General features: G+C 53.6%; 1 protein-coding gene across 5 annotated transcripts; it reads right to left on the reverse strand.

Annotated features, from left to right (window-relative positions):
- Window positions 1-2,308: 2,308 nt before the first annotated feature.
- On the reverse strand, window positions 2,309-19,182 carry Gprc5c (G protein-coupled receptor class C group 5 member C). 5 transcript variants are annotated; one of them, XM_042673626.1, is made up of 6 exons: window positions 19,108-19,182; window positions 18,034-18,174; window positions 9,474-10,571; window positions 7,282-7,376; window positions 4,783-4,932; window positions 2,309-2,762 (listed from the first exon to the last, which is right to left on the reverse strand). In XM_042673626.1, exons 3-6 carry the CDS (start codon window positions 10,537-10,539, stop codon window positions 2,730-2,732), a joined length of 1,344 nt encoding a protein of 447 aa, XP_042529560.1. In that variant the 5' UTR covers window positions 10,540-10,571; window positions 18,034-18,174; window positions 19,108-19,182; the 3' UTR covers window positions 2,309-2,729. The 5 variants fall into 5 exon arrangements, with proteins under 5 accessions (XP_042529560.1, XP_042529561.1, XP_042529559.1 ...); XM_042673627.1 differs by lacking the exon at window positions 19,108-19,182 and adding an exon at window positions 18,579-18,673; XM_042673625.1 differs by lacking the exon at window positions 19,108-19,182 and having other exon boundaries at window positions 18,034-18,247.
- Window positions 19,183-23,292: the final 4,110 nt, after the last annotated feature.

The following is a 23,292-nucleotide window of genomic DNA, read 5'->3' on the forward strand; positions in this document are numbered from 1 at the left end:
CATCTCTTGTGTGGAGGTCAACTGATCTCTAGGCTCAGCTAGTCAATAACTCAATGTCTTTGGTGGCTCCATTTTTCCCTTTAGTCTAAGTCCCTGATCTTGACCTTAAGAAAGGATGGCTGGAATCAAACAAGCTTTGCTGGTATAGAAGGCTGGATAAAGTGATAGACAAACAGACATTCCATATACATACAGTTCAGTGGCAGGAACCCCTCACAGATGGAGGGAACAAGTCCTTTAATTCTAAGCAGTTATGAAGTGGAAACTCCTGCTTTGAGCTACAGGATTTGACAGGGTGTGTGTGAAATTTATCAAGCCATTGGTAAGTACACTTGCACCTGGCTCTGACCCAGGCCAGTTTTCTCCCACTCAAGGACGTGTATAACACAACCTGACTCTCCTCCCAGGAGTGCATCCATTTTCCCCATTTGGTCCAGGACTGGAGGATTCAGGACCCCAAGGAGCTCCTGCATCCGGGCTAGCCTTCACTTACACTAGCCTTCATCTGCTGGGAGCCGCTCCTTTTTGAGCCTGCAGGTCACACCCTCCTGCCATCCACCAAGCGCTGCACCCATGGCTGGCTGATATTCTTAGTGACTCCGTAGTGCTTTTGTTCACTGGAAGGGATCTTGAGGCTGCTACCCCAGATCAAAAGCAGTCTTGAGGTACACGAAGCCCCCCCTCCTGTCTCCCCCTCCCCGGCCTCCCCCCGCCACTTCCCTTCAAGGTAAATATTGCAACTCGATTCATTGGAGCGGTGAAGGGAGAGGTCACACTCGGGGTACAGCCTTGCTCTGTGAGGACCATTCACCTGGTAAGCTCTGAGAAAATACTTTAGTAACCAAGGCACAGATTGTGGGGACATGAGGGTGGCTCTGGAGGACTGTAATCTGACCACAGCAGGGTGATGCTGGGTGGAGTAGCCCAATGCTACTCTCAGAAAGAGTCAGTTCTGTTCAGTGTCCAAGGGCAAGGCAAAGGGCAGGGCAGAGGAAGCTATGGTGATATCCCATGAGACTGAGCTGTGCTGTTTCTGCCCTTGGTACCAGAAGTATGCATTTCCCAGAAATGGCTCCCCCTTAGCTGAGTGGCAGCCATCAGGACTCCCAGGAGCAGGTCCTAAGGCCCAGATCACAACAAGCTCCTCCGGTGACGAAGGCAGTCCTGGCATATCCAGGTGCCCCAAGGGCATTAGCTACCCCAAGTAAGGTAGAAACTGACATACCTGCCAGATAAAACCAGTGAGATTGCCATGAGCTAGAGGCTCACATGTGTAATCCTAGCTACTCCAGAGGCTGAGATCTGAGGAATGAGGTTTGAAGTTAGCCTGGGTAGGAAAGTCCATGAGACACTTATTTCCAATGAACCACCAGAAAACTGGAAATGGCGCTGTGGCTCCAAGTGGTAGAGTGCTAGCCTTGAGTAAAAGACCTCAGGGACAGCACCTAGGCTCTGAGTTCAAGGCCCATGACGGACAAAAATTAAACCAGTGAGATATTCAGTCCTGGACTCCATCTGCCTCAGGGGTCTCCCCATGTCCCCCAAGTCTGAGCCAGCAAAGTCTTCAGACCCTCAAGTCACCTAGTCCCTGAGAGTACTGCCCGGCATCCACAGGGTGCTCCAGTGGGTGTCAGCTGAGCCCCCAGAACCTGTGCAATGAAGGCAATACAGGGACATCTACACTTGCACAGGTCCAGGGGCTGCCTTGTAAACCATGTGAGAAACCAAAAATATCCAGACAGAAGAGCCAGGGAGAGAGCACGGTGACTTGCCAATGCCCCAATTCCTCACTGGGCCCCTTGAAGGAACGTTACTCCTCAGCGCTCCTTGAGGGGCAGCTGGGAGCAGAGAACAGCCAGCGGGACCCAGTTCATTGGAGACAGGGAAGGCTCAGTCAGGGTAAGGGTCACCGTCAAGGTCCAGTGGTATCTGGGACCCACAGGCCATGAAGAAAAACAACACCCAGCTGTGCTGAGCTCTGCCCCCAGCTCCATGATCTTCCTTCCACAATCCAGGTGTGGTGACAGAAGGTCCCCCGGGGAGAAGAGCGAGGGGATGGCTTCTGGATGGTTTAGCTTCTCAAGACTCATGCAGGAAATTCACCCAGGCGGAGTGGGAACAGGATGATGGGCAAGGCCAGGAAGATCCAATGTCAACACAGATCCAGTGTCAGCCAGGTACCAGTGGCTCACACCTGCAACCCTAGCGACTCAAGAGGCTGAGACTGGAGGATCGAGGTTGGAAGTCAGCCTGGGCAGACAAATGTGAGAAACTTTTTATCTCTAGTTAACCAGCAAAAAGCTGGAAGTGAGGTGACTCAAGTGGTAGAACACCAGCCTTGAGTGGAAAAAATAAGTAACAAGCTAGAGTCCAAGCTAGAGGCCCTGAGTGCAAGCCCCAGGACTGGCACACATGCACATACAGGAGGCATGAGACCCGATGAAGTATCAGGAGAAGGTGAGCAGCAGCTGCAGCCAGCTCCTCATACAGGTTGTCACTCAGGGAACAAGAGGCTGGCATGGACAGAGACAGGGTAGAGTGGCCCTAGGAGCCCCAGTCACGTGCCTCAGGCCTTCCCAGTCCCCTCACTCAGTGCACTGCTTCCGATTGATGGCCTCCAGTCCCTCCCAGCTCCAAGAACAAGGTTGGGAAAGAAAGGTGCTGGGCCCTGCTCAGCGTGGGCATGAGCAAAGAGGACATCAGGATACCGTGCAGTCCAGGGAGAGCGTCTACCATCTCGTTTTATTTTGCGGGGACTGAGCCTAAAGCAACCAGAAAGAACAAGAGTCAAAGGGGAAGGATCCGAATGTCCTGAGCCCAAGTACGATTGATGCAGTGCTAAATCAAAATAAAGTTTGTTCCCAGGAGGACACATGCCATCTAAACACAGGATAAGGCTGCGAGTTATTTTTGCTTCCGGCAACCTTTCTCTCCCTTTCAACGCAAATATGTTTCCCCTTATAACCAGTGTCAGAAACAAACATTTCCAGGCTCGGGATGATGGGCGGGCCCCTCCCCAGTTCCCTAGAAAAGCTGTGTCACAGGATCAGGATACAGAAGCTCCATCCCAGCCATAACCCAGGACACCGCAGTCTCAAGAAAACCTGGTCAAGTTGAGAACTGGTGGCTCATGTCTGTTTTTCCTAGCTACTCAGGAGGCTGAGATCTGAGGACCATTGGTTTAAAGCCAGCCTCGGCGGACAAAATACAAGAGACTCTTATCACTACTGAATCAGCAAAAAGCCAGAGGTGGTATGGTTCAAGCAGTGGAGCACTGACTTGGGAGTACAGAGTGCCAGGCTCTGAGTTCAATCCCCAGTACTGGCATAAAAGGAAGAAAGAAAACCTGGTTTTAGTCTTGTCACCTGCAGAGGTCCTGTGCGGCCTCCCTGGGTCTCTTAGGATCAACTTCCTAAGGCTCTGCTTAAGCCTACCATGGTTCCATTCTGAGATGTGGGGTCTAGAAAGGAGAATGGTGGTATTGTCTGCCTCCTGGGACAGCTGCAGGGGAAAGGCTTTTTCTGACAGTAAAGTCCTGAGCAAATGAATACTGTAATTCCTGAGCCAGCCAGGACCCAGTTGCACCTCGGTTAAATCCATACTGTAAACGACCCTAGCCTTCTCTGAACCATCTTTCTTACCTCCCAGGGTGTCATTTTATCCCTCATCCCCTAAGGGACCTTCATTCTCTTCTTTCCAGGAGGAAGTGAGATTAGCAGAGCTCCCTCTTAACCCAGAACACTGCCTGCTGAGTGATAGTTCTGCCATCCCTGTTCCCCAAATGCAGCCAGTGTGGAAGGGGAGGGGTAGAGGAAGAGGAGATCCCAGAGGGAAAGCTGCCTAAGGTTATACAAGCCCAACTGTGGGGCTACACCCCAGGCAGGAGCCAAACACGAGCCAGGCACAGTGGCTCACGCCTATAATCCTAGCTATTTAGGAAGCTAAGGAGATCTGAGGATGGATCGTAGTTCAAATCCTGCCTGGACAGGAAAGTTTGAGACTCTTATCTCCAATGAACCACCAGAAACCAGAAGTAGAGCTGTGGCTCAAAGTGGTAGCCTTGAGCAAAAAAACCTCAGGGATATTACCCAGGTCCTAAGTTCAAGTCCCACAACTGACAAAAAAAAAAAGGAGCCAAGCCCATGGGTTCATTCTGATTATAGTGGATATGGATGAAGCCTGCACCTCAGAACACCCTGAGTGGAGGTGCCAACTCCTGATGGCACCAGCAGTATCTGGTAACATGAGCTGAATTTTGGGAGGTAGGGATGGAAGCCCACACAGGCTGTGGAGGAGAAGAGAGAGGGTCAGAAAGCATAAGGCCACAGTGTGAGTTAACAAAGCAGAAATGTGTTTATTAGGCACCCTTGGTCCTCACAGAGGAGCAAGATCTAGGCCCGCGGTGCCAGCTCAGAGACCTCCAGAGAACGTAGGCACAGGCTGGCCATCACCCCAAGAACACATTTGGCCAGAGCAGGAAGTGGCCCAGGCACCAAGCTGGACAGGTTCCTGGACTCTACAAACACTGAGGAATGGGTAGGGACCTCAAGGATGAGGACCCCCCCCCAAGTCAACATTGGCAAATGGGGGAACCTCCTGGCTCCGAGTCACAAGCTGCTTGGAGCCAGCAAAGAGCCACAGAGCACGAGGGTCCCTGGGCAAGCAGGGAGTGGTCCTGGCCAGGGCTGGATCCCAAGGGCCCTCCCCAGATCTGCCCCGTTTCCTCCTGGCCATGCTGCCGCCGCCGCCACCTCAGTCCCACACATAGGGGTTTCTAAAGACCTGGGAGTTCTTGCCATCTTTGGAAGGTGTGGCCGCCTGGTGGCTCTGGGTCATGTACATGTCTTCAGCCCGCAGGGTTGAGCTGGCACTGCCCATCACCTGGCTGTTGGCGGTGGCTCGTGGGAGGATGACGTCATAAGACGTTTCGGCCTGGAAGGAACAACAGGTGGTCATGGGGGAGTGTCCGTGCCTCCCCCAGACCAATCCCATGCAGACACTCCATTTCCTGTAGCCTTCTGCCTTCCAGCTCTCACTTCTTGTCTCTTCTGCCCATGCTCTTTCTTGTCCAGTAGAGCCAGAGCAGCCTCAGATGATTAACTCCACTTTTGGAAACAAGAGGGCTTTCCTGGAACCCCTAAATCATCCGGCCTGTAGCCCCACCCCCGCCACCTTGGAGCTTCCCAGATGGGGACCCTCTTTCTTCCCCAAGCTCTCTCTCCTGCTTTCTAGTTCCTTAGGGAAGCCTCCAGTCCACTGGATGCTGAGCTGCTATTATCCACTAGTAATGTTTCCACGCTCCCTCTGATGAATCATGGCTAACGCCCCACCCCATCCAATGCCACTATAAAACCATGTGCCCTTCCGTTAGGCCCTGGCTATGTCCATGAAACTTTGGTGTAGGAGTCTGGGCCGGCGAGTCTAGTTTGGAGACTAAAATTCTAAATTCTCGGGGCTGGGAAGATGGCTCAGTGGCAGAGTGCTTGCCTTGCATGCATGAGGCCCTGGGTTCGATTCCTCAGCACCACATAAGCAAAAAGAAAAAAGCTGGAGGTGGCGCTGTGGCTCAAGTGGTAGAGCACTAGCCTTGAGCTGAAGAGCTGAAGGACAGCGCCCAGGCCCAGAGTTCAGGCCCCACGACCGGACCCCCCCCAAAAAAAAAATATTCTAAATTCTGGAGCTGCAGCTGGGGCCAGTGGATTCTGGGAACAGTGTCCTAAGGCAATGGTTTCCTGTGGTTGGGGGCTGGGTGGTAAACTTGGGGCCCCACCTGCCAAATCCCAGTGGAAAAGAACTGCCACAGACCTCTAGATTCCCAAGACCTTATCTAATGGGGTGCAGGTGGCCGCCCTGCCACTCCGGCAACACCTAGATCCTTTGGTGGTCCCAAACCTAGGCTCAAACCAGAATCCGAGTAACTGTTTGTTTAAGCCACACCTCCAGGGATGGGGGAGGCCACCCCCCAGAGGAACTGGCAAATGTTTAACCACTGGGATGGGAAGTAGGGAGCCTTGATGTTCTGTTTGCGGACTTTTCTTGGGGGTTACCGCCTGGCTACTCCAGCAGTTTCACCAGTCCCAGGTTGCAGATGCCAAGGAAGGCTGACAATCCATCCCAGTGTTGGCCAGGCCTCATATCTACATTTCCAACAAGTTCCCAGGGGATGCTTATTCAGGGACCAGGCTCTGAGAACCAAGCAGGAAACGTCTCCCAGCTATAGTCTACATCATACTCAAACATTAACACTGGGGAGGCAGGAGAGACAGGGCAGCCTGTGGAGGGGCAGCTCCTCCACTAGGGCCAGGGGCTGGAGAAGACAGGCTGTGCTCTGGATCTGACAAAAAAAATTCCAGCCCATCCCTACCCTTGGCCACAGCCTGCTCTCCCCAGTCTGGAAGCTGAGGTTGGAAGTTGCAGATACCCCAGTGCCCAGGCTCAGCAGGAGGGGTGAGGGGATGGGAATGGCCCCCCGGCTGACCTCCGGCTTCCTGTTCCCAGCATCCTGCCAAGGCAGGTCGCTGACCTCTCCAGCAGCCACTGCCAGCCAGGAGTCGGAACATATATGGAGTGGGAATCTGACCCACAGCCTTCCTGTCCCGCCCCCATTCCCCCCAAGGCAGCATCTGGCTTCTAGTCCCCAAAGGAGGTTTTAAGGTCAGGACTAGTTGGCTGATGGGGGGGTGGGGGGAGTCAGAGGCCTCTAGGGACAGCTGTGGTTCAGAGCTAAGTATCTATCCAGGCCAGGTGTCAGTGGCTCACGCCTGTAATCTCAGCCACTTAGGAGGAGATCTGAGGATAACAGTTCAAAGCCAGCCAGGGCAAGGAAAGTCCATGGGACTTTTGTCAGTTGTAGGACCTGAACTCTGGGCCTGGGTGCTGTCCCTCAGCTCTTCAGCTCAAGGCTAGCACTCTATCACTTGAGCCACAGCACCATTTCCAGCTTTTTTCTTTTTTCTTATGTGGTGCTGAGGAATTGAACCCAGGGCCTCATGCATGCAAGGCAAGCGCTCTACCACTGAGCCACCTTCCCAGCCCCTCTATAAGACTCTTATCTCCAATTAATCAGTAAAAGCTGGAAGTGGAGCTGTGGTTCAAGTGATAGAGTGCCAGCCTACACACACACACACACACACACACACACACACACACACACACCCATTAAGGAGTGCACTCAACATTTGAAGGGTGGATGCCGCAGGTGACAAGCACATATTCCCCCCCCCCCACTCATCAGCCCTCTCTACCCCACCTACCCACAGGGAAGCCCCAGGAACCACTCACCGGGCCTTTGTGCATCAGGGCCATCTCGGTGGGCTGGTACACACTGGTCAACAGTTGCCCATTGTAGCCACTATAAGGTGATACGGGTCTTTTGGCTGCAAGGAGAAATAGGTATGATTTGAGAATCCTGGGGGTGGGGAGCCTGGCCCACCCACCCACTCTTTATCTACCTCCCACAACCCAAGCAACAGAAGGGGGGACCACACTTCCTCTGGCGTGACATCTGATCCAGAGTGGCTGACTTTGGGGTACCCCCACGCCCCTTAGTACAGATACCCAGGAGGAGAGCACAATGCTGCTTGGTTCTGTAGTACAGCACCCTCCCCCCCAGTCCCTACTCCCCCTCAACAGCTGAGAAAAATGCCCTGTCAGCAACCTTCACATCCTCATCCGCCCTCAGGGCCAGAGGCCAAGAGGGGCACATGGGCCTTCGGCTGCCTTCCAAGATGGCCAGCCTCCAGTTCTGGCCTCTACAGCTGCCAGGCACTGGATGGGGCCAGGGGGGCGGGGGTACAGCTGAGATTCCCCCCCACCCCCACTTCCCTTCCTCAGCTCAAGTCTTCAAATCCCCACAGGGCAGGGCTGGCCACTGACAGTGTTGTGTTGCATGCCCAATCCAGGGCCTGGCCACAAAGATTGCATGCTCATCCCATCCTTGGCCCCCTGGCAGGCTTCCAGAACTATTTGCAGCTCCAAGAATACTTTCCTGTGCCTTTGGGTGTTGATTTCCTGATCTGTTCCACCCTGCTGGGCACCCCTGGGATGTTTGAGGGAAGCTGCAGACCAACTCAGAGCCCAAGAGTAGCCAAGCGCACGGTGGCACAGGGCCGGTCTGTCTCTGCACGCAGGGACCACAACTATATACATATCTACATGGCTTCTAAGTGCTAGCCTCGCTCTATTGATTTTTCCATTTAGTTTTCTTAAAAAAAAAAAAAACAACCACCAAAAACCTCATAGCCCAGAAGTATCTGCGAGAACAAAGGCTGGAACTATGGGCCTGACAAACAGATCTCAAGATGAGACCCGAGGTCGGGGGCTGTGCCCTGAAGTTCTGCCCAGCACCCAGGGTGGAGGCAATGGCCAGCAGGTAGGGGCGGAGTTACTGGCCCCAGAGTCCAAGAGGGCAAAGGTCACTCCTGTCCCCACAGCAGGGATTAAGAGGCTCTCCTGGGGCTGGGAAGGTGGCTCAGTGGTAGAGTGCTTGCCTTGAGCTGAAGAGCTGAAGGATAGCGCCCAGGCCCAGAGTTCAGGCCCCACACAAATCAAAAAAAAAAAGACTCTCCCAGTGCGGAACAGGCATTAATTCTGGGACACCCAGTGTCGCCGCGCCCCCGCCCCCAATCCCCATGCTCAGTAAGCATGTACAGTAACCATGTCTCAACTCCTAAACATTTTTTGTTGGTGGTGTTTTTTTAATAACTTGGAACGTGCAAGGTGCCTGGATTACAGGTATGTGTCACCACATCCAGCTTTTTTCTTCTTTTGGGGGCAGTTATGAGCGGACTACAGCATCTACCTTCTTTCTTTACCAATTCTTGGTACTGAGTTTTGTTTGTTCTTCTGTTTCGTTTTGTTCTTTTTGAAAATAGGGTCTTCCTAGGTAGCCAGGCTAGTCTCAAACTCAGGATCATTCTGCCTCAGTCACCTAAATGTTGGGATCAACAATCCTAGCCACTAGAACTGCTCCAAGTATCTTTATTTCATGTGTACAGGTACTGGGGGTTTTGAACATAGGGCCTGGGCACTGTCCTTTAGTTTTTCCACTCAAGGCTAACGCTCTACCACTCGAGCCAGATCTAAGCCCCCTGAATAGCTAGGATAACAGACCTAAGCCACCTTGTTCCTGGCTTGCTCAAAGCATCTTAAACAACACAAGGAGCCTGAGATCGGGGCAGGGTTTTGCGATTGTGCCTCTAGATCAGGTTAGAAAGTATGGCTGGTACACAGTAGGTGCTCAGTAAATGCTAGTACACAGTTCACAATGTGATGACTTAAGAGCTTTTTCTTTTTCTGGTGAAAGCTGAGGGTAGAACCAGGGGCCTTGCTAGACAAGGGCTGGACCACTAGGGAATACGAAGGCAGAAAATTGTCCACAACCCTAAGAACCTTCCATTTGGCTCACAACCAGTTCTCTGGCCTGCAGTGGAAGATAAAGAAGGGAGGGACAGAGGGTGTCCGCCAGGACTTACCTGAGCCTGGCTCATCCATGGAAAATGCCTTGTTCTCCACAAACATGCTCTGGCCAGTCTGCTCTTTTAGGATGGTCTCGTAGCCCACGCCCCGGGTAGGGTACATGTCACCCTGGTAGCTCTGCTCAGGGCTGGGCTTGGTCACTTGGGAGACCTCGGGGATGACGTAGAAGAGGACAAAAGCCCAGGCATTGGCGGCCAGGGCAATGGCTAGCGTAGGGTCATCCCAGGTGGGGCTGTTGTGCTGCTGGTTGCCGTAGGTGTACATGACAATCCACACCACCCAGATGGCGATGGACATGGTCGTGGTGAGCAGCACGAAGACCCCGTGCTTCCGCCAGCGTTTAAAGCGGCCACACAGGGCAGGCCAGGCCCCCACGAAGCCCCCCAGCAGCAGCAGCATCACATAGATAAGCGCCATGACGAAGTCCATGTTGGCAATGGCGCAGGCAGAAGTCACCGTCCAGCCCGCACTGCCATTGCTCAGAGGGCCCACCTCCCCTCCTCCACTTCCTCCTCCTCCTCGGACCAAGGTGATGATCAGCCACTCGGTGTTGATGATGACCTCCACGAGCGTCAGCAGCAGAGCCACGGTGAAAAGCACCCAACCCCGGGGCCCATGGTTCTTCCGGGCCAGGAAGTTGAGCGCAAACACGTGAGCCAACAGACAGGAGAAGCAGATAGCGAACAGAACCCCGAAGAGGAACCGGCGGGAGGCGCAGGTGGAAAAGTCTGGCTTCACCACGCAGGCGAACACCAGGCAGAAGAGGCCAAGGGTGCCCAGCAGGAAGAACACCTGAGTTCCCAGCAGGCTCCGCTTCTTGGTGTCCTGCACAAAGGGGAGGCTGGCCACCAGGATGATGGTGAGCACAAACGTGGTGATGACACCCGCCCCGGCCACGGCCTCCAGGACGATGCCCCAAGCCCCGGAGCGGTCACACAGGTTGTAGTAGATGGGGTTGAGATCTGGGCTGCAACCTGGTGGGACATGGTTCTGAGCCTGGGTCCTGGGAAATAATAAAAGAGGCAATCCCAGGCATATCAGCAGAGTTTGGTGGGTGGCCATCCTGGCTCCCAGGCCAGGCTCCAGCTGGGTCCCTAGAGTCAGAGGAAGAAAAGGCAAAATCAGTTCCCCAGGGCCAGATTCCAACAGGCACCGTGTTCCTCCTCCATCAGAACCAGGGAAGACAGTGCTAGTCAATCAGTAGATGATCGCCCAGAGCTTTGGGCTTCAGAACGCTTCTTTTATTTTGGGGGGAGGAGAGGGGTAAGGGGGTGGTGTTTGTTTTGTTTTTGGTGCTGGTATTGTGGCTTGAATTCAGGAGCTTGCGCTCCCACGTGGCTTTTTCACTCAGGACTAGTGTTCTACCACTTGAGCCACACCTCCACTTCTGGCAGTTAGTTGGTGGTTGATCTCTCAGATTTGTCTGTCTGGGCTGGCTTTGAACTATAATCCTCAGATCTCAGCCTCCAGTGTAGCTAGGATTACAGGCGTGAGCCACTGGTGCCTGGCTCAGAATCTTTCTTAACACAGAACTCACACAAAGACTTATCAACTGACCAGAGATGAAACCCATCTGTCATCTCTATTCTTTTTTTTTTTTTGCCAGCATTTGCTGAACTCTAGGCCTGGGCACTGTCCCTCAGCTCTTCAGCTCAAGGCTAGTGCTCTACCACTTGAGCCACAGCACCACTTCCAGCTTTTTCTGCTTATGTGGTGCTGAGGAATCGAACCCAGGACCTCATGCATGCAAGGCAAGCACTCTACCACTGAGCCACCTTCCCAGCCCCTATCATCTCTCTTCTTTTTTTTTTGGGGGGGGTCCGGTTATGGGCCTGAACTCTGGGCCTGGGCGCTGTCCCTCAGCTCTTCAGCTCAAGGCTAACGCTCTACCACTTGAGCCACAGCACCACTTCCGGCTTTTTTTTTTTTTTTGCTTATGTGGTGCTGAGGAATCGAACCCAGGGCCTCATGCATGCAAGGCAAGCACTCTACCACTGAGCCACTTTCCCAGCTCCTGTCATCTCTATTCTTAAACACGGAAAATGAGAAAATTCTCACTAGTTTCACCCATCAAATCTCGGGCTTAAATACTCCCTGAGATCCAGGAGCTAGAGGTATATAACCTGTTCAGCACTTCCTCCTCTGCCTTGGAATTTCCAGGGTTCAGGTCAGATTCTACGCCCAAGTCCCTGGCTAGTCAACCATGCATTCCTACATTAATCATTCATCATTCAACAAGTACTTAACAAACACTTAATAAGGACTTAACAAGTACCTGTGGCAGGCATAGCTGCCAGCCAGAAAAAAAAAAGAAGAGATAAGACTAAAAGTTATGTTTACCAAACCTTCCCCAGTCCTCCCACTTCCTCCCTTTTTTGTCCTTCATTTCCCCCCTTTAGTGCCAACTTTCCTCTTTAGAGCCTCGAGTTCTTTGTGTGGCTCAGAGGCTGAAGTTAAGAATAAACTGCCAGGTGCTCATGGCCCAAACTTGTTGTCTGAGCTACTCAGGAGACTGAGATCTGAGAAGCCAACCTGGTTTAGACAAGCCCAAGAGACTCTTATCTCCAATTGACTATCAAGCAGCCAGAAGTAGAACTGTGTCTAGAGTGGTAGAGTCAGCCTGAGCAAAAACAAAACCTAAGTACCAAAAACAAAACAAAAAACCCAGTACCAGCAAAGGCACAGATACGTATGTATACATACAGGAGCACACACATACACACACAAATAAACTAACCTCTTTACTAAGGTGTTAATGACCTAATACAAAGACTCTTCTATAAAGCATTATACCATTTTAAAAGCTAGATCCAGGCAAAAGCAATGCAAAGCAATTAATATTTAATGGAAGATTTAAAGCCATTGCAGCTAAGAACCATATCTTTTATTAACACCAGGAAGGTGTTAATAACGCTGGAGATCTGCACCAAAGAAAACCAGCTCAGCTGGGCGCTGGTGGCTCACTCCTGTAATCCTAGCTACTCAGGGCACTGAGATCTGAGGATTGTGGTTCAAAGCCAGCCCAGGCAGGAAAGTCTGTGAGATTCTTATCTCCCATTAACCACCAGAAAAACGGAAGTGGTGCTAAGACTCAAAATGGTAGAGCACTAGCATTGAGCAAAAGAGCTCAGGTACAGTGCCCAGGCCCTATGTTCAAGCCCATGACCAACCAAAAAAGAAAGAAAAACCAGGTCTTCATACCAACTAGATTGTCCCTTTGTTGTTTTTTGTGTCAGTCCTGAGGCTTAAACTCAGGGCCAGAGTGCTGTCCCCGATTTCTTTTTTGTTAGATGTTCTGAAAGTTTATAAAGTCCAAAATTCTATGAAGTACAGGTCTTCCACATTTAAGTCACCCTAAATGTTCAAGTAACTAGTTGAAGCCAGGCCTTTCCCATGGCTCCAGAGACAGCAACCAAGCTTTCCTGTGATGACAGCGACTACTAGGGGCTGATACTAGAGTAGCATTTCTAACTACAGGTCTTAAACTACCCCACCCCACTCTCTTTTTTTCTTTTTCTTTCCTGGTAGTCCAGGCCAGTCTCAAACTCTAATCCTCCTGCCTCAGCCTCTGAAGTTCTAGGATTATAAGCTTCCACCACCACACCCAGCAATGGCTACACAATTTCCGATAAATAACCCAAATTCCCAAATCTCATTCAATAATATGTCCTTCCATAACTGATAAATGATCAATTTTCAAATGTTCTTGCTCCTTGAAAATATTTTAGGTATCATAAGCCAACTTAACCCCCTCTTCATAGTCCAATTAAGTTTGCTTATTTATCATTATTTTTCCTAAATTACAAGGATCGTAAAAGCCAGTTTCTCTTCGTTTATAATGAAAAAGCTCCTTTCTCCTGAGACCTACTTCAGCTTTCCTAGGGCCTTTGTGTAGTTTGAATCAATAAAGCACCAGTACTACAAACACAAACAATGAGAGAGAGCTAATGGGTAAGAGTAATATGGACCCATCTGGGAGATCCTACATGGTTTAACTCAACCTTGGGAAGTATGGCCTACAGACTCAGCTGGAACTTGGGGTACAGTTAGAATATGAAACTGAACACTGAAAACAACCAGGACACATTTGCACCTTCCCAAACAGAAAAGATTTGGACAAGTCCCAGTGGCTCAGTCTGGTAACCCTTGCTACTCAAGAAGCTAAACTCAGAGGACTGTTGTTCAAAGCTACCCCGGGGCAGAAAAGTCCAAGTGACTCTTATCTCCATTAACCTCCTAAAAGACAGAAGTGGAGCTGTGGTTCAAGTGGTAGAGTACTAGCCTTGAATAAAAAGCTCAGGGATTATAGCTGCCATGAGTTCAAGCCCCAAGACTGGCATGCACGTGTACGTACACACGTACACACACACACACACACACACACAGAACAAAAGAGATGTCTTGATTTCAGTCCAAAGTCACAAGGAAAAAAAATCCAGATTCACCAAGTATGGAGTAAACTCCTATAGGAGGCTGCAGCTGGTTGGTGACAGACAGAAATGCATTAGGTCAAGAGCTTGGTGATGCATTCTAGAGAAGCAATGGGGGCTCACTGAAGAAGGCATATCCAGGGCTGCTTTAAGAGATGAGTCTGAGCTGGATATGGTGACTCGAGCTTGTAATCCTAACTACTTGGGAGGTAAAGATCAGAGATTGTGATTTGGGCATGAAAGTTGGAGAGACCGCATTCAATCAATGGTGGGGTGTGTAGAGATGTCCCAAGTTGTGGCAAAAGGGTTGGGTGCAGAGATGTACATGGGCCATCTCAACAACACAGGGAAGCATAAATAGGAGGATCACAGTCCCAGCCAGCCCGTGCATGATGTTAGATTCCATCTTGGAAAGAACTAACACAACATTTGCAGAGTAGTGGAAGGGGAGGGGGCACCTGGCTAGCAAGCAAGAAGCCTAGAGTTCAAACTCCAGTCAGTACCACCCAAAAAGAGGCAAGTCGGGAAGGAAAAAAAAAAAGCCCGACAATCAATTTGTTGGAGACATGTTTATCCTAGATTAAAGATCAAAGCCAAGTATAAAACCACAACAGCCTTATCTGTGCCATCATTACCAAAAAACCTCTAAAGGACAGTAGAATGTAGGAAAGGGTATGCAAACGTAACTCTCAGATCCACACCTGGCAACAGCCAGGGCTAAGGGTTTAACTCAGTGTAGAATGCTTCTCTGGTGAGTGTGAGGCCCTGGGTTCTACCTCCAGCACTGGGTACTGGTAGCTCATGCCTATAATCCTAGCTTCTCAGGAGGCTGTAATTTGAGGATTGTGGTTCAACGCCAGCCTAGGTGGAAAATTCTGAGAGACTCTCATTTCCAATTAACTATCAAAATGCCAAACTGGAGGCATGGCTCAAGTGGTGTGGTAGCACCAGAAGCGAGCAACAAAGCTCTGAGTGAGAGCACAAGGGCCTGAGTTCAAGCCCTGACATTTTCACAAAAGCAAAAGAGAAAAGAGGAGGCGGAAGACAAGAAAGGCAAGGAGGGAGAAAGGGGAGGGTTGAAAAGAGGAAGAAGGGGAAGTGAAGAGGAAGGAAGAGAGGAAGGAAGGGGAGGGGAAGGAGCTCTTGCCTGTTCTCTTGCTGACCCCCAGAGCCATGATCAGCCTCCTGCCCCTAAGTTCTCCTGACTGACCAAGTTCTTCCTGGACAGCATCCTTCACAAGTCTCATCTTTGCCACCAAATCCCTCAATATGGGGCTTGAACTTAGGACCTGGGAACTGACCCTGAGCTCTTCTGCTCAAGTCTAGCTGCTCTACCACTTGGGCCACAGCTCCACTTCTGGCTTTTTGCTGGTTAATTGGAGATAAGAGTCTTACAAGCTTTCTTGCTGGCTTTGAACCTGCAGCAAGAGCCCCCCACACCTGGCTTTGCTAGAAAGAACTTAGGAAGAACCAACCAGAAGTCTGATCGTCCCATCCAGGTTGCTCAGCTGCTCTGACACTTCAGCCTCAGGTGAGACAACCTATACCCAATCCTGAAATGTCTCCATTCCTCGGCTTCCCCTCACATAGAGGACACGTGGAGAAACAGAAATACATAGACCTGGAAGTGGCACTGTGGCTCAAGGGGTAGAGCACAGGGAAGAGCGCAGGGACAGCATCCAAGCCCAGAGTTCAAGCCCCACGACTTACCAAAAAAGAAAAAAGGTAAGAAATACATAGACCCAGCTGGGAAAAATAAGACGGGCTGGGTCTGGCTCCCATCCCCTGCTAGAAGAGGGACCCTTGAGACAAGCAGGAGGATTCAAGAGAAGAAAACTCAGAGGAGCTCAGCCAAATACCTTTGACACCCAAGAGTGCACCGTCAGTCAGCAAGTGGTGACTAAATGACTGCAGGGACCAGGCCTGCCCAGAGGCACTTCCTCGCCCCCCCCCCCCCCCCCCCAGTCTCTATCCCTTGCTCGGCTCTCAGACTAAGCTTCCTGTGCCCTTGAACACTTAACATTCTGTGGACCTGCCTCTCCTACCAAATGGTTAAGTTTGAGGTTGGCAACCAAGACAGACACCAGGACTAGGACACAGTGGGCATGTGACAACCAATCTGCTGAACAGACACGACCCACCTCTGCCTCAGTTGCATCTGTGTAAAGATTCCCAGGGGAAGAAGAGGGACTTCTACCCTGGAAGCCTCCAGCAGTCCACAAGGTGAGAGGCCCAGCTTCAGACTCATTTCTAGACAAAAGGGCCCTTTGGTTTCATCCCTTTGAAATCAGTCTTAGACATATTTGTAATCATCTCGGAAATCAGCTTTTCCCAGGGTTCAGCTCAACCACCCAGCCCCCAGTTCTGGTCTGAGGCAGTCCAATCCAGTTCCTGAATCCCTTTCCTCCCTCTTGGGGGGGGGGGGGGGAGGCGGGGGAAGCAGAAAGGCTTTAACAGTACTGGTGGGCTAAAGGCTCAGCCAGCACTGACTGGTTTCACTTGTGTGTGTGGGGTGGAGGGAGAGATACACACAGGCCTCACCTTTACAAGTACACAACCTTCTCCCTCCCCTCACACCCTTGAAAACTCTTAGAGGAAAATCAGCTCCAGCATCTGGGGCTCAATAGTCCTAAGAGTAAGAGAGTGGGACATGGACTACAGGATTGTAACCAGAGCCACTTCCAGGCGGCCCACCTAGCCTTCCCCGCTCCTCCTGTTCTCCCACCCACTGCTACCACCTTTCCAAACCCCAGGCTAGTTCCGGTCCTCCCTCCAGGGGGCCAATGGTTAACTCACCCTCTAAGGAGGGTCCAGGGAAATGCTTGGGTCAGTAAGGAGTCAGTCACCCCAAATTTCAGGTGCCCCCCCCTTTACCAAGAGTGGGCATCTGGGTCAAAATGCCCTGAGCACTGGGAGACTTGGTCTTCGAGGCAGGCAAGGGTCTGCTCTGGAATGTCACCCTGGAATGCACCCCACCCCCACTCTTCCCTCCCCACGTTTAAAGGCGTACTGTTGGGGAAGGGGCGGGCTCCAACCCCGCCGAACCACCCTTCTCTATATTCCAGCCCTCCGGCTGTAGGATCGAGATCGGGGGAGTTTAAAGCAATTGGATCTTCCCGGCTGTAAAACCGCGGGTGGGGTGGGGGAAACAGGAGGAGGGGAGCTGGAAAAGCCAAAGAAGACAAGTGAGATCTAGATACCGGGCTACCAGGAGAGCAGCCAGAAAGCGTGAAATTCCGAACATCCCGCAAAGGGGATTCTGACCCCTGGGTCCACCTCCCTCCGGATCCTACCGGGGTCCACGACCCCCCCACACACACACACCCTGCGCCCCTGCAAGTCTAGCCGCGCAGGTGAGCCCACTGTCCTTCCTCCCGTTCCTCTGCGCACCCCGTTCACGGCGGCGCGCGCGGCAGCGGGGACGCCGAGCCTAAGTCACCACGGACCGGGGACTCGCGCCGAGGGGCTGCGGACAGCACAGATCGCAAAGCCCTTCGTGGGCCCTCCATCCGGAGCCGCAGCTCCGGGCTTTTACCCCACCCCTAGTCCCCAGCTGGCTCGAATTTGGAAACTTTCTGCACCCAGAGAGGAGTTAGATCGGTGACCCCCTAGGCCCCCCAGGTCTCCACCCCCAGGCCTCGGCCCTCGCCCACTCCCTGCCAGCCGGACCCAGCTCTTCCGGGCAGCGGCGGGGAGGGCGGAGCGCGCGGCTAGCTGCCCTTACCTGGGACGCGCAGCCAGCCCCGCTTGGGCACAGTGTTTGGAGCCAACTCCAGCCCCAGGCGGAGCGCGGGCCGGAGTGGGAGGGGCTCCACGCGAGGCTCAGGGCCAGAGCCAGCCCTGGCTAGGGTGGCGGGGCCCGGGCCGGGGCGCGGGGCACAGGGCCTGCCTCCCGGGGACCCAGACGAAGCGGGGCGCGCTCGACCGCTGGCTCTCGCGCCGGCCTCCTCCGGGAGCTCGGCGTCTCTCTTCGGTGAAGGGTGGGCCAGGCTGCATCACCGTGACATCACCTCCATTCCGGGCGCGGATCCGGCGCCCCCAGAGCTCCAGGTACGCGCAATCCGTTTACACAGTAACAAAGCCCGCCCTCCTCCGCCCTCCCTCCTTCCCCCGCCTTCCAACTCACCTCCAGGCTCGGCCGAAGCTCACTTTCCGGCCGGGAATCGGAGTTTGTGGCCCAGCCGGCGGGTGGGTTGTTGCTGTTTGCCGCCACGCCCCCCCGCGCGCGCGCACTCCCGCACACCGACTTTCTGGGCCCCGCGTTCGTCTGTAAAGTGGTTTGGGGGTGCAACTCAGCGCGCTCCGCGGGCGGCGGCCTGTCCGCCCCGCCCTGCCCCGCCTCGCCTCTCCCGGTGCGTGCGCCTACCACAGGGCGTGGGGGCCGCTCTGGATCATCTCCCCCCGGGTGGACACCCAGACTTTGTCACCCTACTGGCGGCCTCGGGGGACACACCTGGGGCACCGTCCGCCGCTCTGGGCTGGAGCGAGGAGCACACTCAAAACACAAAGTCCCTCGAGGTCTCCTGCGCCTCCTCTCCCCTCCCCAACTTGCACACGTGGACGCACCACGCACCGTGCGTCCAGATCTTGCACGCGCGGTCCCGTCCGGAGAACTTCTGTCCGGAGTCACCCAGATTCCTACCTAGGGGTTGCCACGCGCGCACCCCTTACCCCGTGGGCCGATCCCAGAGCCGCTGCAGACCGTGGGGCAGATGCCACTGCCACCCTGACCACCCCGCGTTCCAGACCCGGCCCTACTCGGAGCGCGCTCGCCACCCCGCGTCCCTGCTCTCTGTTCCGTTCCGACCAGTCCTCAGCCTCCAGTTCGTTCCCTGAGGGGCAGGGTTTAGCCCGGCCCCCCGCGGCCTCCGCGCTCCTGGCCACGTTGGCTCTGCCTCCGAGCCCTGCCCCTCCGGCGGCCGCGGGAATCCGTGCACGAAATCGGCTTCCTCGGGGCTCCACGCCCGCTCCCCGGCCGGGGCGGGCCCGCGGTACCACCCCTTCCCTCTCTGGCCCCCAGAATCGGCCGAAAGGGAACCGCAGGAATAGAAAGGCGAATCGCAGCCGGGGCCCTTCAGGCCCTGTAAACAAGAGATTTTTCCGGCCACCTTCCCTTGAGTCCCCCACCACCCCCGTGCCGGGCGGGAGTTGGGCCGCGCTGCCCCCCGGGGGGCCTCATGTCCGGCCTAGGTTGGCTTACGCTGAAGGCCCGAGGGAGCCGAGACGCTCCGGGAAGGCGGAGGTTGTAGGGCCTGGCCCGGGCCCTGGGGACGAGAGGGGAGGGCAGGGTGTCGGGGTGCGGGTTCTCGTGACGCCGAGTTGCCTGGGGGATCGCCAGCGGCGCGCGGTCGGAGCCAGCCGGTGGCGGGGCCGGCGGCCCGGCGTTGTTTGTTCAACCCCGGGCGCCCAGCAGGGGGAGGGGAGGCAGCTGGTCCCGGGCTCGGGGGCAGCCAGGTGCGGGCGGGCCGGGCGAGGGAAGGGCAGGGGAGGGGGAACCTCCGGGCTGTGTGTTTGCTTGCCCGGGTCTCTGACTACCCGAGACTCTTAACTTAGTGAATCACCCGGGGTTGCCGGAGCGATAAACCTCAGGCCGGTTCCTCCCCTCGCACTCCAGCCCGACTCTGGGAGGCAATGTTTGCTTAGCAGCGGGGCAGGCCGTGGAGCCAGGCCTTTCTAGAACCCTGGATCCCTTCCGGTGCCTTGCCGTGCCTGGCCTTGTCTTTGACGGCTGGTCTGGAGAATGTGGGAAACCTTGAATTGTTTCAGGGCCAGCGGGTGTGCAGAGCTGTGTGTGATTTCTCCTTTCCCTCCCCTCTGTCCACCTCTCTTATTGGGCCAGAGCAGAGTGCCAGCATTGGGGATTGAACTCGGGACCCGGGCGCTTGGTCCCTTCACTTTTTAAATTAAGGCTGGTATTCTACCACTTGAGCCACACAGCTCTACATCTGGGTTTTTGCTGGCTAACTGGAAATCAGAGTCTCAGGCTGGCTTTCAGCCTTGACCCCCAGATCTCAACCTCCTGAGTAGCGAGGATTATAGGCAAGAGCCACCAGTACCCCCGGCTTCCCTTTATGTCTCTCACTCCAATAGTCAGGGACCCCATGGACAGATGGCTGGAGTTTTGCCTCAGTGCCAGCAGCTGGGTATCCGTGCAGGAAAGGCAAACAGAAATTAATACCTAACTCAGTTGGCCTGAAGGGGTTGCTTATTGACATAAGTAAAAAGCCAGTTAATAGATCCCAGAACTAGAGAGCAAACAGCCTGGAAGATGGGAAGACACATGACCCACAGAGCTGAAGTTGAATCTTGGATCCCACAGGCTGAACTGGGGAACTTACTTTCCCTACCTAGATCTTCCCACCTATAACTCTTGTTTCCTGCAGGGAAAGGGTTGAGGTATCTGATGCCTGGTCACCCCCCCCCCCCCCTTCTTGCCCTCCGAGTCATTTGGAAAAGGGCTGGCATATGGGAGTCCTACCCCTCAGTCCTGGGGGAGGGGGATGGAATTAAGGCAGCATCCGAAGTCTGCCCTGTTCCCCTGCTCACCCCCACCCCAGCTCTTCTGGAACCAGATCTACCTTCAAAGGACAAAGCAAGTTCCTTTCCACAGATGAGCAGGACCTCCGGGTTTCCAGGATCTTTGTTGAACTCTGCATTGGTTGTTAGAACCTGAGCTGGTTGAGGGGATAGAGAGATGGGGAGGGCCTGGGCCTCACCCCCCTCCTCCCATGAATCAGACTCTGGTGGGTGTAGCTACAGTTGGATAGCCTATAATGCTAGGAGGAAAGTTCTGTGGACGTGTGTAGTTCAACCACAGGGCCATGAGTGACCCTCCTCCCCATGTCCCCTACCTTGGTTTATTAAGTCATTGGGCATTTGCACCAAAAAAACAGCACTTCCAGAAGTAACCAGAGCCGGGCACTGGTGGCTCACTCCTGTAATCCTAGCTACTCAGGAGGCTGAGATCTGAGGATTGCGGTTCAAAGCCAGCCCGGGCAGGAAAGTCCGTGAAACTCTTATCTCCAATAAACCACCAGAAAACTGGAAGTGGCGCTGTAGCTCAAGTGGTAGAGCGCTAGCCTTGAGCTTAAAAGCTGAGGGACAGCACTCAGGCCCAGAGTTCAAGCCCCACTACCAACAACAACAACAACAAAAGTAACCAGACAGGTCCTGCCCACTCGATGCTCCAAACACTACTGGCTGGCACCATGGGACTGTGGAGCAACATGGTGCTGTCCCTCATCTTATCCCCCAAGTCCAGGTACTACACTTCCAGTTGGCAGGCAGGGTGCTGCTACCTTTCTTCACTTGCCTCTTCTTTGAGCTGCCAGAAAGACTGCAGTCTGGGAGTCTGAGAAGTCTGAGGAAGCCCACACTTGCCAGTGGTGTGACCTGGCATGTCTCTGAATCCCACCTCTACTTAAAGGGAAGTGAGCCAGGCACTGGTGGCTTCCACCGTTAATGCTAGCTGCTCAGGAAGCTGAGATAAGCTGAGATCTGAAGATCATGCTTCAAAGCCAGCTGGGGCAGAAAGTTGTGAGACTCCTATTTCCAATTAACCACCAAAAAAAGCTGGTCATGGAGGCGTGGCTAGAAAATGTTATGGAGCCAGCCTTGAGCAAAAAATAGCACTGAAGGACAGTGCTTGGGCCCATAGTTCAAACCCTAGTATAGGCACAAAATGTAGTATTTCTAATTTTAGATATGTTCTTCCCACAAGCCTGGCACTCAGACAGTGTCCAGTCTCCCCTCCCCGTGTGAGTGTCTAGCCTCTGTACATTAAGCCTTTCAGTGAAGACATCTAACGGTTTGAACCCATATTCCTGTGGGCCAAGTTGCTTCTCCAACATTCTTTCAAGTCCATTTCATCATCACCATCACAGGAAGAATGTGCTATGCTGAGATCTGGGCCTTGGCCTGTGTTATCTTTCTATCTCTTTGTGTCTCCACCCTACCCGCCCTATCTTTATCTGACCAAATTGTGTATGCTTGTGTGTGTGTCTGTATGTGCTAGTCCTGGGGCTTGAACTCAGGGCCTGGGTGTTGTCCCTTAGATGTTTCACCCAAGGATGGCACCCTGCCACTTGAGCCACAGCTCCATTTTAGCCCTTTGGTAGTATTTTGAAGATAAGAGTCTCACAGACTTTCCTGCCTGGGCTGGCATCAAACCTTGATCCTCAGATCTCAGCCTCCAGAGTAGCTGGCATTAAAGGTGTGAGCCAGCAGTGGGTGGCCTTCCCCACCCCCAATTTTTTTTGAAGACTGCCCTGAGGAACCTGCTTAGAGGAGAGTGCCAGAGGCCATTTGTGTTTCCCAGAGGGACTTTCAGGGTCCCCAGGGAGCAGGCATCCTGGATGACAGTTTCAGTTTGTAGAATCCATTTGAGGAGCCATGCATGGGCCACCTGCCCCCCTCCCCCTTTTAGGGGTTAGAGCCCCTGGCATTATAACTGGGTCCCAGTGGAGTGAAAGCTGTCCCTCCCTGAGCTGAGGGCTGGGGGTGCAGGGGCCTGGAACCTGTGCTGGGAGCCCCATTTGGCTCATAGCCTGCTAGTAAACAGTTTGTATTTCATCTCTCCTCATTCCCAGGCTTGTCATTCATCCCCGCTGCCCCAGCTGCCATGCCAGACCCCAAGTCTCCCTTTTTCTTGGGCCCACAGGACTTCCTGCTTGGAGCAGCAGAGACTGGTTATTTTGAGAGGACTCAGATACCACCATGGCCCCTTTAAGTAAGGAGCTAGGGTTCAGAAACCAGGTGACTTAACCACTCCTTCGCCACAACTGGCTACCCTTGGGTGATCCCTCTGGAAATGTACCCGGAAGCAAGCTTTGGGCAGAGCCTGCTGGAATGTCACCTGATGGTGAGCCCTTCCACAAGACCTGTGCCTCCCTTACCACCACTACCACCCCCTCCCCCACCTCTGCCGCTCCATGGCCAAAAACCAACTCTGTCCCTCGATCGGAGTTCCCACAGCTGCCCAGGCCTGGCCAGCCTCCATGGATAGATGAAGCAGATCGTAAGAACTAGGCCTCACACAGATGTGGGTCTAAAGCATTCACAGCCCTGCACCCACCCTTTCCAATACCACATAGGAAATTTGTCACTCCGCAGAATCTAGATCCCCTACCAATCAGAATAGTTCTGGGGTGAATGTATCATCTGTCACCCCCATGATCCCTAAACTGATCGCCATACTTGAAATCTTGCTTCCAGTCACCCCACAAAGCCCCATGCAGTATGGGACACTCGCTCTCTTCACTGTGTCCCTGATAAGTCCAACCTCCTTCCCCCACCCTGTCCCACTTCCAGCCAAATTTAAGGCCACTGTGACGTGTACCCAACCAGGTGCGCCCTCTTACTTCCTATGAAAATGGTTACTCCAGTC

The sequence above is a fragment of the Dipodomys spectabilis genome, unplaced genomic scaffold (genome assembly GCF_019054845.1).
Source record: "Dipodomys spectabilis isolate Male_0828 unplaced genomic scaffold, ASM1905484v1 ptg000018l, whole genome shotgun sequence".
NCBI classification, from domain to species: Eukaryota; Metazoa; Chordata; class Mammalia; order Rodentia; family Heteromyidae; genus Dipodomys; species Dipodomys spectabilis.

What these genes read in the sequence shown, in the direction of transcription:
- Gprc5c (XM_042673626.1), bottom strand. Translation starts at nt 10,539, where the DNA reads ATGGCCACCCACCAAACTCTGCTGATATGCCTGGGATTGCCTCTTTTA. An exon ending in CCCTGATGCACAAAGGCCCG is followed by an intron (nt 4,933 to 7,281) that starts GTGAGTGGTTCC and finishes TGTTCCTTCCAG; the next exon opens with GCCGAAACGTCTTATGACGT. An exon ending in AAGATGGCAAGAACTCCCAG is followed by an intron (nt 2,763 to 4,782) that starts GTCTTTAGAAAC and finishes TGGTTGCTTTAG; the next exon opens with GCTCAGTCCCCGCAAAATAA.